Source organism: Chanos chanos, chromosome 5, assembly GCF_902362185.1.
Source record: "Chanos chanos chromosome 5, fChaCha1.1, whole genome shotgun sequence".
NCBI lineage: Eukaryota > Metazoa > Chordata > Actinopteri > Gonorynchiformes > Chanidae > Chanos > Chanos chanos.
The window spans coordinates 4,747,119-4,762,289 of NC_044499.1; the positions used below are offsets into that span (position 1 = coordinate 4,747,119).

The 15,171-nt window shown below is 42.0% G+C and overlaps 2 protein-coding genes across 2 annotated transcripts; both read right to left on the bottom strand.

Moving 5' to 3' along the window:
- Window positions 1-4,459: 4,459 nt before the first annotated feature.
- Window positions 4,460-5,787, bottom strand: tpgs1 (tubulin polyglutamylase complex subunit 1). The gene is made up of 2 exons (XM_030776060.1): window positions 5,498-5,787; window positions 4,460-5,006 (listed from the first exon to the last, which is right to left on the bottom strand). The coding sequence occupies exons 1-2, from the start codon at window positions 5,785-5,787 to the stop codon at window positions 4,460-4,462; spliced, it is 837 nt and encodes a 278-aa protein (XP_030631920.1).
- Window positions 5,788-6,827: 1,040 nt separating this feature from the next.
- On the bottom strand, window positions 6,828-10,963 carry LOC115811350 (inositol-3-phosphate synthase 1-B-like). The gene is made up of 10 exons (XM_030773513.1): window positions 10,831-10,963; window positions 10,459-10,620; window positions 9,952-10,081; window positions 9,586-9,779; window positions 9,179-9,328; window positions 8,574-8,789; window positions 8,132-8,296; window positions 7,903-8,016; window positions 7,194-7,411; window positions 6,828-7,038 (listed from the first exon to the last, which is right to left on the bottom strand). Exons 1-10 carry the CDS (start codon window positions 10,942-10,944, stop codon window positions 6,828-6,830), a joined length of 1,674 nt encoding a protein of 557 aa, XP_030629373.1. The 5' UTR covers window positions 10,945-10,963.
- Window positions 10,964-15,171: the final 4,208 nt, after the last annotated feature.

Here is a 15,171-nt window from a genome sequence, read left to right on the forward strand (position 1 = left end):
GACAGCCGTGTGGGTTTGGATCCCACCACCTACACCCTAACCCTCAACAACCTCCAGTTCTCAGACAGCGGCATCTACAGCGCCAAGATCACCGATCACCGTGGTTACGAGAAGGATGTCGCCAAACACATGCTGCATGTCCATGGTGTGTGTGTGTGTGTGTGTGTGCATTGTTGTGTGTGTGATAGAGTGTCCATGAATACATGTAGCCTGTCTTTAACATAGAGCTTTCAACAGTTAGGCATGTTTTGTCCTAAAATGGTTCTGTAAATTGTGTGTGTGTGTGTGTCTGTGTGTGTGTGTGTGTGTGTGTGTGTGTGTGTTTCAGAGTCTGTTCCTGAGCTGAAGTTCTCTATGACTTTGCTGTACTTTAATTCCACTGAGGGCGTCTGTAACGTGTCAGTTTCCTGCGCTGCTGGAGACAGCTGGGTCAGCTACACCTGTGACCTCTCTGAGTGTTACGAAGAGGAGGTCAGCATCTCCCGACCCCATCTGCGTATGAGCGTCTCTCACGGCGAAAACACTGTCCACTGCAACGCCAGCAACCTGGTCAGCGCCAAGGCCCAGTGGGGTCGTATGGAGGACGTCTGTGAGTGACTACAGAACAGCGAGACACTACTCCATCATGTTGATGTCAGACTGCTTCCTTGGTCTGAAGGCTCCCGTGTTCTGTCTGAACCACTAACAGAAGCCAATAATTCTAACATCACATGTCAATTCAACACACAGTGAAAGAAAGATCACGTCAAACACTCTGAGGGAGACTGGTTTGCTCAGACCTGGATTAGCACCGTTCCCAGTGCAAGCTGGATTTGGGCCAGGTCATTTCCATTAATGATACAGTTTAGTTCAGAACTCTGGCAAAGTCCTCAGCTGAGAAACCAGTTCACAATGCATCGAAAATTCTGAACCAAAATATTAGACAGCCCCTATAGTCTGGAATGACAGTTCATAAAACATACAGTTATACTGGACAGTCTACAGTTTCTTTGACATTCAACTCACTGTGAGATCCCATACTATAAGTCTCCCTCTTACTGTATATCTCATTGTATATTGTGTGTTGGCTATGTCATCACTAACTCACTCTCTCTCTCTCTCTCTTTCTGTCAGGCACTGAGGAGGTGTTGTACATTGAGATGGCCTCTCTGTTGGGGCCTGCCCTGATTGTATTGGACACAGTCACACCCTTTTTTCTCATCTTCCTCATCCTCTTCCTCCTGAAACGACGCAGACACACTGGAGGTATGAACACCGTGAGCCTTCTGTCTCGTGCACCGCTCTGTTTTCAGCGACGTCACGCCTACAGATTGCTCAGTTTCTCAACTCATTTCTGTTCTTAATTCTCCAGAGTTCTCTACCATGGTGCCGTTGAAGAAAAAATACGCCTCTATCGAGGTATAGTGATAATTCAAATCATTTACTTTCTCTTTTTTTTTTATGATACTGTTGATGCTTTTACAAGGGGGGGGGGGGGGGGGTAAAATATGTTTTTATGTAATACATTACTTTTTTCTCCTGTTTGTGCGTGTGTGTGTGTGTGTGTGTGTGTGTGTGTGTGCGTGTGTGTGCAGCTTCTTAACATTCATGAGTTTCAGGAGTTCTACAGCAGTCCCTCTGTAGTTGTGGAGCTTACAAAAAGCAGCATGATGGGAAATCCTAGGGACGGGGCTAAGAGACCGCTGTTGCCATTAGTAACGGAACCCATGGATTCAGCCACACTGGAGAGGTTATAACACCTTAAGGAAAATGAATGTCCACACACACCCTCACAGAGTCACTCTTCAGTCATGCAACTATGTCACAGGTTTGCAGACTGTTGCCCAAAGAACTGACACACAAGGTACATGTTGTCAAATAGACAAACATTCCACTAAACACACACACACTCACACACTCATACATATGTGCAAACAGGCTTTTAGAGGTGTGGACAAAATGTTTTTCTATGTTTGTTGAAGTGTGTATAATTTCTTTGTTTATTATTTTGAATATGTAACTGTGATGGTAAGCTCAGCAAGTTTGATCTCATTTGTAATCAGTTTTTAAGACATTCAGCAACTGATACAAGGGTGTTTATTTTTTAAACAGAATATCCTTAAATTTATTTTGCAGTGATTGTGCATGTGTGTGTATGTGTGTGTATGAGAGAGAAATGGAGAGAGAGAGAGAGATCCACTTATTCAAATTTTGTTTTATTTTTATTTCTACAATATTCACGCAGCTCTATCTATGGGTTTGTTTTTCCAAGCATAAAAATGGGTGAAATGCTTTTTTAAACACTGAACTATATCTCCCTAACTGAACCTCTTTATGGAGTGTAGCCAAGATCAGTTATCAGATGAGATAAGTGTGTAAGAGAACAAACTGTATCTTGGAGTCGGCTGAGTTACGTGTGTCCTCATTTGGGGAACTCTATAGCGCCATCTGGCTTTAGTATTGTAAATCAACTACACAGGTCTACGAAAAGTGCTTAACATTCCTCAAATATTTACTGGCCCTCTCATAATCCAACAATCAGTCAGTCAGTCAGTTGACCAATCAATCAATCAATCAATCAGTTTGTCAGTTAGTACACTGATCTGTCGGCTCTTACAGTAAAGCAGTGACCAAATTTTGTCCTTTTCCAGATGCAGTTGGTAGGATCCAAAATATAAACATTTCTTCATCTCCGTCTCTGTGTTGTTCTGAAACACTGCTGCTTGACTGTGTGGTGTTAAAATTTGTTTTTTGCCTCTTTGGTTGAACTACTTTTTGCATTTGCTATATCTGTACATTACAATGATAATATCACTATTCATCATTCATTTTAACGACTAATGCACTTTATCGGAGATAATAAATGACACTTTTCTTCAAACTGCCTCCTTTCTCTTGCGCTGATATTAGTTAGTGTCCAACAGCAACTGAAAAGCATACAATCAGAAGTCAGCACTTTAGCACAAGTGACAAAGCATATCAGATATAATAAGTGGAAATTAAAAGGATCGTTTGAAACAGCACACAAACGGTAAAAGGCTCATTCATAGGAAAGATCCCTCACAAAGTCGCAACGGGCATCAGTGAAACTTCATGTCGGCTTGGGTTACAATGGAGGTTTAGGGTATTAGTTTATTCAATTTTCTTTTTTTCTGTTTCTTCTTCTTACCTTTTTTTTTTAATATGCTTTGCAGGATATGCTAATGAACTTGTAAGTCTGCTTTACTTTTAACATATCTGTCTCATTTAATCCCCAGTACCATGGCAAAAGGTATTTAAGTGCTTGTTGATTTAAGGGTTTATTTGTTTTTCATTTTCATTTTCAGGAAAAATGGCAAAAAGAACAGCAAAAGAAAAAAAGTCATTATGCGTGTTGAGCAGGGAAATCACACAAATACAAATATAAATCATTATACATGTTGAACAGGGAAAACAATTTCTTCCCACAAATGTTCCGTGTGATGAACTGAACATCAGGTGACAGGAAGAACTATCTGGAACTGTAAAGTTAGGGACTGGTAGAATAACAGAAACTAACAAACAAACAAACAATTTAACTAACTTTTAACTGAGATGAATCAGAGGCTCTAATGAAAGTAATGAGGTCAGTGTGGTTTCTGAGAATTACGCGTTGGAGAAAGAAAAGGATATGATGGTAAGGGGTCGACTAGAGTCACACACACCGGCACAGAAATCGAACAAATTTAGAATACTGAAGGGTTAGGGGTTCCAGAGAACTGAATAATATCACACATTAAAAACAACATACTTGCAATGCGCTTTCTCAAGACATACCAGTGTGACGCCTCAGCGTCTGTGTTCGCGAATCACATTTCACAGCCAGGACACAAAAAAGGTACCTTTTGAGATCTCTGTGAAATGTATTGTTAGGTTATTGTCAGGACCAGCTGTGAGACTTTTCAAAAAATGTCTGATGGAATTTTTTTATCCTCGCTACAGTACTGACCTCAGTAATTCTCTTATGTAAGCCTGGAAAATCACTGAACTGAATCAATGCCAGCTCTGAAAAAGCACTTTGTTGTGGTTTGCTGGGCTTTAAATGGGGTCAGCTTAAGTCCTGGCCTTCAGCCAGGCCCCCCAAAAAATCTTTGGCTGAAATGGGGCAAACACAAGGAATGGGTTTGTGAGCGAGATAGGATGCTCTTCAATCGATGGCCTTGTTTTTTTGTTTGTTTCTTTCTTTCTTTCTTTTTAATCAAACTATACATTCCCAAAATAATGCATTAACCAGTTTTATTACACATAGCCTTCATCAATGTGTTTTATGTTTCGATATATCATTCACCGGGAAGCCCTCTTGTTTTTATACTTTATTTAAAATGCTACAGAAAAGCTTCCGCATGCTATCATAACAAGTTTCTGGCAGGTGCGCGTAAAGCTGTGCACTGTTTGTGTGCATCTCGACTGACATGGTAAGCGAGCAGACTGCTTCTAGCATGGGCCCATCCCGAACTCCTCTTCACGTCACAACACGGACCCGTGCGATAAAGAGTTCAGCAGCCGCATCCTCAAACTCCTGTGCGTCCATTGTCGGCCCCTCCTGCTGCTCGGAGGAACAGCGCACCTCAGCCATCGCCTGTGCTACTTTACACGGGGAGATCTTAGCGCTTGCCTCCAGGTATCGCGCAGTATCGGCACAATCTGAGGTCTCTAACGCTTCTCGCAGCGTTCCGAGCACCGCTTGGCACAGCGCTCTCTCAGCAGGTCGCTCGGGGCAACTGGCCACCGCTGCGTAGAGACACTGAGACTTTCTGATATAGTCGGCGAACACCGCACACGTTATCACGCCCTGACGGAACAGCTCGAAGGGCACCGCTTCGTGGTTATGGCACCGGATCCTTCGCAGGAGGGGCGCGGCAGTCGTACCGGACAGCCCCCCTTCACTGCAGAGACACTGGAGCATTTCCGTATAGAGACGACCCCTGACCCCTCCCGGCACCCTGCGCTGAGGACCAGCTTGGGTCAGCAGCTCATATGCCACTCGGATGTTACTGTTGAACGCAGACCTGAAGAAATACAGAACGTGCATATATATACATTGAGCAGACGTTTTGACCCAAAGCGTCTGCCAGAGACAGGCTGAATACAAACCAATATATATCAAATCTGGAAACCAGGGAGCAATAAAATTCTACATAGTACCACAGAATGTTGTATTTCAAATTGGAAAGTGTAAAGTGGGCAAAAACCTCCAATTTGCAGTTAGTTCCACAAAACCTCCCATACTTTGAGACTAGTTTGGTTAATACGTGACTATTACTGTGATTATGTCTGACTGATAGATGAGGACAGTTTGTATAACTAGGAGATTTCGTTTGCTTTTTCACGAACAATGCAATGTTCGGGTTACCCTTAGCCAGCAAGGAACAGAGCTACATAATAATTTTAAACACAGATTTTGTTATCTCTGCAAGTATTGTGGCTGAAACTATGCATGTTACGTAGTCTTTGGTTGGTGAACCGCAGTGGGAATCACTGTTAAAATAACGGCGGTTACCTTTGTGAATGATGCGCTAGACTGAGATGCCACAACGCTCTACTCAGCAGCTGCTGCTCCTGCACGAGATGCTCTCCATCCGTCCCAGTCTCCGACTCTGAGGCTAAATTACTAAAATGTTCGGCAAGGAAACCTATAGGATCTTCGGGTCTAGCTTCCACCAGTTTCAGTAAAGCATCTCTAAGCAAATCCCCAACCCCAGCTTGACACAAAAACTCTTTATCGTTGTCCGATTTGGCTGATTTGGAGTCAGACATTACGGTAACACCGGACCGTCGCTTCTCCGCCATTGTCATTTGCTACCGTGTGCCGAATAGTAACGGAAGTTGAACGCCCTCCCCCCTCCCTAATTTCGATCTGATCTGTCAAACATTCCCAGTATTCCAAGGATTACGTCATAATTTGAAATTGGTATAGAAATTGTTTAAACAGCTGTTTAAACATACAACCTACGTGACTGCGCGAATTAACAGCAGACACTGTTGTCCTTGAGTGAGAACATTAAACAGATGGTTGCTAGGGACGCGAACCACATGCTCCGGATGTATTATTATCCGAATAAGGGTGACTTTGCAGGCATCAAGTGCAGTTCTCATAAATATGTCTCAGTGATGGGCGACATCATTTAAATGGATTGAAAACAACTCAGGCTGTTTTCCCTCGTTCAAACGTAGTAAAATATATGGCAAAAAAGTTAAAATATTGCCTTTATAATGTACGTGTTGTTAGCAGGTATGACAAAAAAAGATAACTCGATAAGATGTGCACCAATTACATATGTAAAACGTCGCAACATTTACAATATAATCGGTCAGTCATAATCGGTTCTAAATTACGCTACATACAAAGTCGTGGCTCAAGGAAAAGTATTTTCATAAGCAGTTTTATTTTTAAAAGACATCTTCACTTACACGAAAAGGAAACATGTCATTCATCAGGATATAAGCAGACTGCATAAATGATCGACACTTTCAGGTTTTACAAAAAAAGGAAATATTCTTACATATTTCTTTCACAACTTAGAAAAAAGATATTTGTTTCTGGCTCAAACAACAATATTGTGTATTATTTACACAACGTAAACAAAACACAGTACAGTACAGTAGTGGAAAAAAGGTTCATTCGAAGTGGAGTCTAGTAGGATTTACTGGTAGTTATCTGTCAAACAAATTCACAGAAAATGAATTACTATCTATTTTCTTATCTAGCCGTTTCATTGAAACATGAACAGCATGATTTACATGCTATTAAATTTTTAAGGTCTATTTTTGCAACGTCTGACAGAGACAAGAATAGGGCTGTTGGCTTTAGTAAATGTATTGGAATGCTCTCAGGCTAGAGTATTTTTCTCCAACTTGTGTTCACTGATGCCATTGCACTCTAAAGGATGGTAACCATTGGAGACATGGTAACCGTTGGCGAGTGGTTTGGTCTTCAGTGGTACAGTGTTGAGCACCTGGTTGTCTTGGCAACCAATGCAGCTTCTCTGCATCCTGTACTCCAGCTGCATGTGGTTCTGTGGTGGAAGACCAAGGCAAGCCCTGCAGAGAAAAGATCAGAAAGGAGTTCGATTAGAAACATGTGTTGTGTCACAAATATTTTGCAACTGTCTGAAATTAAACTTTCTTCACAGATGTGAATGTTGTGTTAGCCAAACACACACACACAAAAAAAATAGGTGACCACAGATACTAACCTCAGGACGTTTTCAATGCATGCACGCTGACGGAAGAAAGCGTTGACCACTGGTGCCCCCTGGGGGACAAGAGGAGCCTTGCAAAGGAAGCTGAGCAGGGAAAGCACATTGTGAAAGCTCTGGAAGGCGGGATCACTCTCAGTGCAGAATGTGATTCGCTGACACAGCTCAGTCAGAATGACCAGGTCCAAGATGATTGGGCTAGCCAACAGAGAGTCCTGGGCAAAACCGAGAGAAGAGACGTGGTCTGAGCTCAGACTTGAATTTCTATAAGCCCTTTCAGTACAAAACTCTAATAAAGCGTGTTGGTTCACAGAACTGCAGACTGTCAGCTGCTAACATCACGGCCTCTAAAAAATTTCCACCATCATCTTGCTTCAGTGAAATGGGTCTTGTTTTAGGAGGACTGTAATGTATTTCTCAATGTGCTGAAACTGAGCTGTAGTGCTGTGTTTTTCCATCTGAAGCCTCTCCAAAATTCCTCTTATGTAAAATGATAATGATAATAAACAGATAAACGCTACGCAGGTGGGATAGACATGACCCACTGGGTATAAATATTTTTGTGGCCAAGAAAAACAAAGGAGAAAGTGTCAGGTTGCTTCACAGGCAACTAGTCAAAAATTTAAAAAAACAAAAACAAAAAAAAACAAAGAACAGTTCACTTCACAAGAATCTTGGCTTGGGATCACCTCACAGTTAAACTTACTTCGCAGGTGTTGTGCAGGGCTATGGTGTTGGTGCCGCCCATCATGATCTCTGAGGTGTACTCATCCATGGCTCGCTTACTGTCTCCCACGTAGGGAACGTATTTAATCACCACCTAAAAGGAAAAACGCCACCGTCACGTCGCCATTCATTCTCTCTGTCCAAATATACGCAACAAACGCAAAGTACATCGGTAAACGATAGGGGACGAGACACCCAGAGGGACTCACACAGTGGTCGGGCTTCTCTCCCGGCCTGTAAAGGACGGGGTTGGACTGGACCATGTCGTCCACCACGTTGCTCTTGGAGATCTCCTTGGAGCGGAACTGCTGAGGTGCAGACAGGTTCATCCCGTCGTTGTTCCCCAGGTGATTGTAACTGACAATGGAGGTTGGCTGCAACGCAAATGACCAGTTAGAAAAAAAACAAAATAGCAATAACTTCACAGGGTACAAAGTATATATATATAAAAAACCCAATCCATCTGAATGTCTTTTTTTTTTAATTAAAAAAGTAGTCATTTACAACAAGTTACTTACTTTGTGGTTTTGCTTTGTTTTTTTTAATCATCATTACAATTGCCTTCAAGCAAATTAACTTCTTTTTGGGGACCTACATAAATCATTACAATTATTCCAGGCTCTGTTCAAGAAGCAGAAGGTGATCTCTTACCTTAATACCAGCACTGACGAGGAAATCCACCAGGACAGATTTGAGTTTGGTCTGGCCCGATTTGAAGTCGTCTCCTCCGATGAAGACTTTGTGGTGAACAGCGAGCTCCACCGCGCCGGGGACAAACGTGTTCTGGGGAGAACCGTTAATGTAGGCGCAGCCTTCCAAGATGCTGGCCACGGCGAAAAGCGTGGAGGGAGAAACCTCCGCCCCAGTCTGTGAGAGAAACAGAGAGATGGAATGGTATTAAGTCAAAAACTTGAGGTTAAACAGTAATACTTCATCTAAGACCAATGTATCCAAGACAGTATTGTACTGTGTTTGAAAAGTTCATGATAAAAAAACAGCTATTTAAAACAAATGATATGTTATTATTGTTGTTAATGATGTAATAACCACAAAAGAATACATCAAAACCAGACGCGACCTTTGACACCATTGTGAAGCACTTTGAGGAAATTCCTCTCAAGCAGAGTTTAAACTACATTATATTGGACACTAGGCGGCGTGCTTTCACATGAATGTTCCCTAATGCACTGCAGCCATGCTGTGGCACCCACAGACAACTCACAGGAGATTTTTAATTGGCAGTAATGATAACGCACCTCAATGGCATTGAGAAGGTTCTCAGCAGTGTCGTTCACGCCAGGTACGACGTCACAGAATCTCTCCGTGTTGGCTGTCCACAGAACAATGACTTTGTCCACGCCACTCTTCTCCTTAAAGTCACGGATGTCTTGGCGGACCTGTGCCACCTACAAATAAAGCCACATAAAGATATAGTAAAACATCACAAACACAATCAGAAACATGCACGCACGCACGCACGCGTGCACACACACACACACACACAGACACATTGTGATAGCCAAAAAACCCAAAGCAAAACATTACTCTAAGGGCAATACACACCAGTTACTTGACACTGGTCCACAGAGACATCTTGAACATGGATAATGCCTTTATGAAATGAGGAATGGCAAACGTGTGATCGCAAATACCACTGACATACCTGCTCAGCCTTGGTGCCTGGGATAAGATTGTCAGCCCGATGTTCCTGGTTAGCAGCAATGAACTCCGGGATATAGATGGACGGTCTGGGTTTGAGCTTGCTCATATGTGGGCGGAGCTGCTCCTGAAGACTCCAGTCCAGAACCTGAGCGCGTTCCATCGCCCTGCCGAGATCCATGGACGAGATATCCCACCCTAGAGAGACCACGCACACAAACCAGTTTAGAACAGTGCTTTTATCTCCTCTCTCGGTGATTATAAATGCATGAAAGCTAAGGCATGTTACTAGTTTGTGACATTATACATTTGAGCTTTTTTTTTTTTATATCTTTCAGTTTGTCATTAGGGCATAGGGAAATAGCTTTACCATCAAAAACGATGTCGTTCGGATGCACCATGGGTAATAAGTCTCTGAAGGGCACATAGACCTCTCCCTCTGGCCCTGTCCCCAGAGATACCGTTGAAGCCTCAAGCAGGGAACCGTAGTAATTAGCCCTCTGAGAGACAGAAAAAAAAAAGACAACAAAGATTAAGAAGGGAGCACACGAAGGCCTCTGGCCGTGAGGAATAGCCAAGAAAAGTAAAAGAAAACTTAAAAAAAGAAAAGAAAAGAAAAAAAAGGAGGCTACATGGTTTCAAGTGAGTAGAGAGCTAATTAGCCAGGTGGCAAGGTTCCATTTTTTTAAGCACACAATTATACGCTACTACACCACAGAGGTCACACACACACACACATATATATATATTCATATAGAAACCATTTAATCTCTTACTCTTTCACGTGCAGTGCAAGACCATTTATCACAACTAAACAGATCACTGCAAACCAATCACTTTTTGGAGGAGGTTTCTGTGCAGTCAAGCACTGGGTTACCTTGAGGCCGGTCTTGGTTCTCCAGGTCAGGCCCAGCTTGTTAGCGAGGACAGCAGCAGTGACGGTGCTTCCATTGTTGCCCCCCCAGCCCACCAGCATCACACCCAGCTTAGGTACATTCTGCTCGGTCCGGAATGTGAACTCAGTGGTGCTGGGAGTGACCTAGAGAGAGAGAGAGAGAGAGAGAGAAAATAGGGCATAAGTCAACTCAGTCAAAAGATATACAGAGTGCTTATCTACTGAGGTACAATGGTTTTGTATAACTTTAACCATCATGCTGATAGTATCATAGTACCATTTGATTGACAGCTCACGTTACTATGTTACCTAACAAAGGCTGATGAGAGACCACAGTTAAATAATCAAACTCACTGTGTATGATCCACCGTCACAGGACACAGACGTGGTGTGATAAGAATACCGAGATTCTATAAACTTCTCGGTGTACTTCACATCTGGACTGTTGATTTTAATCATCTTGGACATGTTTCAGCGTCTGGAGAACAACTCTGTGGAGAGAAAAGTGCCAAGATGAAACCCCAATACGCACGAGCACTGACAACGTCACACCTTGTCACTTTGTATTTGCGTTTTACAAACAGGACGCTCAGTTTAAAAAAAGAAAATAGTCTTTTATGAAGCTGTTCTCATCAGCGGGTTAACGCAGCACTGGGGAACCTTTATGAAAGGAGGAGTCGCATGAATAGGTAAATTATCGAAGTGGGAGTTACGCAGCTGCACATGACAACGATTGCGTGGCAGTAAAGTCCAGTTTCATAGAGGGGGGAAGACAGCAATAAACCACGGTTAAACAATCGTGGTGATTAGGAACCGGATTTGCGAAAGCATGGAGCATCTCAAAAAATCTTTTAAAGACTGATATTTTAAACAGACTGCCCACCATATGTTCACAGCCGATAAAGTATTCCGACTTTTCCCAAAACGCATCCTGTTCCGCTCTGTTGGTCGGAGGGGCTCGCGCTGTCTACATTCCAATTTACCAATTTTCCGTCCTCGTCAATATTTTTTTTTTCTTAAAAATACTAGCTATCCAACGCTACCTGAAGCAGGGGGCATACACATCGTCAAATTAAAAGACAGCTTTCCGCCTATCAAAGGAATGTGGTTTTCCTTTTTTTACTAGCCAAACGCTGCTATCAGTCAAATTAGGCTACGGCCAGGACACGTGTAAGATGTTTTAATTGTTTTGTATGATAAAATAATTAGCCTTAAACATAGTTTAAACTACTTTTTATTACAATTACAGCATGTGTTCGTAAACTTTTAAATGTTGTGAGAGCAACTGAGCTTTTAGGTCTTTGGTCTCCTCATGTGACCAAACTGGAATTTCAGGATTACCAATCAACCTGACGATTTTACAGTACAAAATAAATCGCCTCCTAAGTATATTACCACCTATTTAATGCCTAAGGACAGTTAACATCGCGATATCAGATGTCCGCTTTGGGCGTTTTCCTGAAATGAAATGACTACATAAAATGTTCACATGGGACACTAAAATACGGTGAGATGTAAATCAATTGCAGAAATCAATTAAAAAGCTGTCACCAACCTTGTTGTTTTCTAAATAAATATCGGTACAAATCACCAACAGCCGTTCCCCAAATGACTTTGTCAGAGACTTAAGCCGTAACCCGGAGCCACTCAGCCTAACTTCTGCGCCTCTTAACCTACAAACGGAAAACCCGGCTGTCGTCTCACTTGAAAGGGCGTGGCTATCTTAAAACATCTTACTGGCTGCGGGAGGCGGAGCTCCAACTGAAAGATGACTGATGAGGTGACGACAGTTAGATCATCGTCGCTATTCTTGAAGCGCGAGGCGCTCTTATCAGAATCATACGATGGAGGGCGACCAGGGCGACACGGTGGCAATATTCCAGGCAGACGCTGCCAAATGCAAATTTCCTAGATTATATAACACTCTTTTGAAAACCTAACAAAGAAGGATTCGACCACGTAGACTGTCAGAGACTCTTCCTGCTGGTCTCTACTTTCCGTTTGCAAAAAGCCCAAGTAAATTAATTAGATGTTTAATTTTATGGAGGACGACTTCATATATAAGGAAACGCGTAACAAGATAAAACAACATAGAAGAAATCGCCAAGAGCATTACGCATGGCATTGCAATCGACATTATTTGTTTAGAATGACTAACTCGACAACAGTTCACATTTAAGGCGGCTTTGCAGCGCGGAAGCACTTTTTCCCCCTTCTAAACTCACAAAACCCTCGGAAGACATGCAAGGACGTCTGTGCCTCAAACCTATTACTCTCTTTGAACCCCTGTGCGCTTGATTCTTCTTGCAACTAAGCAATCAGGCACATCTTTAATAATCCTACCCCATATTTTAGCTACCTCAACTCCTAACCAAACCCAAACGAAGTACATCATTCTGGTGGCAAATAGCTATAATCCCGAATGACGGGTTATAAAAAGATGCCCATAAAAGAATCGTATTTAAACCATAATTCCGTTAAAATATCGTTCGTTTCATTGGCTTTACTATTCTTGCTGCCTTTTTCGAAGGAGGATGCAAGTCTGCAGAATACCATGACTTACAGGTGGCTTGTTAAAAATAAAACTGCAGCTGCAAAATTCTCGTCCATGCTCCAGACAATTAAACCAATTGAAGCAATGAAGTGCCCCTTGCAGAGATAGCTTACCTGTACGATTATCAGTGCAGACTTGATTGGCGATACATCCTTCGCTGCAAAACGGGCTGCATTTATACACAAGGTACCGAACCCGCCCATGGTGTGACATGGAGCGATGAAGATGTTTCTAGAAGTTTCTGGACATCGCTTACCAAGCTGCCAAAATTGCTAGAAAGTCCTAGAATGCCCTCTTGGAGGCTTGGCATAGAAGAAAGGAAATCGAGAATTTACATTGTAATATGTTTTGCATGGAAAATTTCTATCCGCTGCCTCGGCTCCCCCGCTAGGCTGACTGGAAAATTACCACAGAGAAATTAAAATGAAAAGGAGAAGATTCTGGAGTGGTAAAACTTAGACCAATGTGTTGGTAAAAGCCTCTTAAAAGCAGGAGTCATGCTATTGCTGAGTAAACGAAACATTCATAAGGCTTGTACATAAGAATCACGAACTCAAAAATCCCACAAAGTTGAATCAACAGTGTGGGCTTTTCATATCTGGATTATAATCCAGGGCATGCATCAAGACACGGACTAAAAGAATTATTGCAAAAGCAACCCCTGCGATAGCTTTAGAGAATAGCCGTTGACACTATTAATGTACAAAGCGATATAACATCAACCTGTACAGTGATGAATCCATTGCAAGCCCCGGTCGTGCAGTCCAAAAAATGCCAAATGCGTGTATATAAACAGTAATGCGATACCTAGTCAAAGTGTTTCATAAAATAATCCGCATCATTGTATCAAGCTGGTTGCATTCGAATGACCTCTAGTATTCTTCCTTATCTACGCACAGATTATACGAACTCTGATCGAAAGGTTCCAAGACTTGACCTTTATTTCACAGAATAATGTAGCATACACATGTCATTGTGATGATGTGTCACGCTCAGGTAACATGCATCTGTGCCAACGTTCCTGTCACTTTAGGAAGCGATGCTGGAGGATTTCCACTGTTATGCGAGCAAGTTCTGCCTTCGCGTTGTTTGTATCGTTAGGATATCATCCAATCTCTTTCCCCACAGCTTCAGTGTAATATCTGGGAAAAGAAATCACTCACACGGAGTGATATCTGGTGAACACTGAGGGTAGTCCATCACAGAAATGTTTTTTTCCTTTATCATTTTTACACAAAACTTGATGTAGACATGTTGCCCTTCTGTTCACATTTAAGACAGGGGTATGAGAAATACGTCTCTCTTTGACTACGTCTCTCTCAACACCGATATAGGGTATGGGGAGATGGCTTTTTCCTAGGACGGGATAGTATTTTTGTTTTGCACAGACCCTAGCGCAGCATACTCAATATTATCACCTAAAATGGAAAAATTCCTAGAACTGTCCGATCTGCCATTATAATTTTTTTTTACTTCTGCCACCTTGTGGACTTTTGGCGGAATTACATTTTTTGTTCGGTGTTCTTTTAGCCCGTCACTGCATTACTATATAAATATGGGAAGATATTAGAAACACAGGATTTAAAAATTATTTTAAAAAAGTGACAAAGCCATTCGAAGCACATTTTGCTGATTTATTGTGGATATGAAACATGGATCTCTGTCTTTCTTTCTCTCTCTCTCTCTCTTTCTATCTCTCATTCACTCACACGCATGCACGGAAACAGATACACACACACACACACACACACACACACACAAACACTCATACTCTCTCTCTCTCTCTCTCAGAAACTGACTGTGCAATGGGAGTCAATCCAGACCAGAGGACTGATGCAGCCCTTGAAGGATTCTGAAATAAACAGCAGGTTAGTTCAACTTTCAACTAATTTTGTATATATATACATATATACACTGATGTATTATTCTTCATTTAAAAAAAAAAACTTTTCTTTGTCTTTACTTCATATTGAGGTGCAAATCCCCATTATCAGTTACATTACCATTAATGACACAGATCTATGGATGAACATTTGATATTGACCGAACATTTAAGATGGATTCAGTACATGGAGAAGGGCTGTTTGTGTGAGGGAACACTTTTAATATTTAATATTAAATATTAATATTTCTTTCTTTCA

Coding starts and splice junctions, on each gene's coding strand:
- tpgs1 (XM_030776060.1), bottom strand. CDS start 5,787: ATGGCGGAGAAGCGACGGTCCGGTGTTACCGTAATGTCTGACTCCAAA. Junction 5,007..5,497: donor CTAGCGCATCATTCACAAAG/GTAACCGCCGTT, acceptor GTATTTCTTCAG/GTCTGCGTTCAACAGTAACA.
- LOC115811350 (XM_030773513.1), bottom strand. CDS start 10,944: ATGTCCAAGATGATTAAAATCAACAGTCCAGATGTGAAGTACACCGAG. Junction 9,780..9,951: donor GAACGACATCGTTTTTGATG/GTAAAGCTATTT, acceptor TGGTCTCTCTAG/GGTGGGATATCTCGTCCATG. Junction 9,329..9,585: donor CAGGCACCAAGGCTGAGCAG/GTATGTCAGTGG, acceptor CTTTATTTGTAG/GTGGCACAGGTCCGCCAAGA.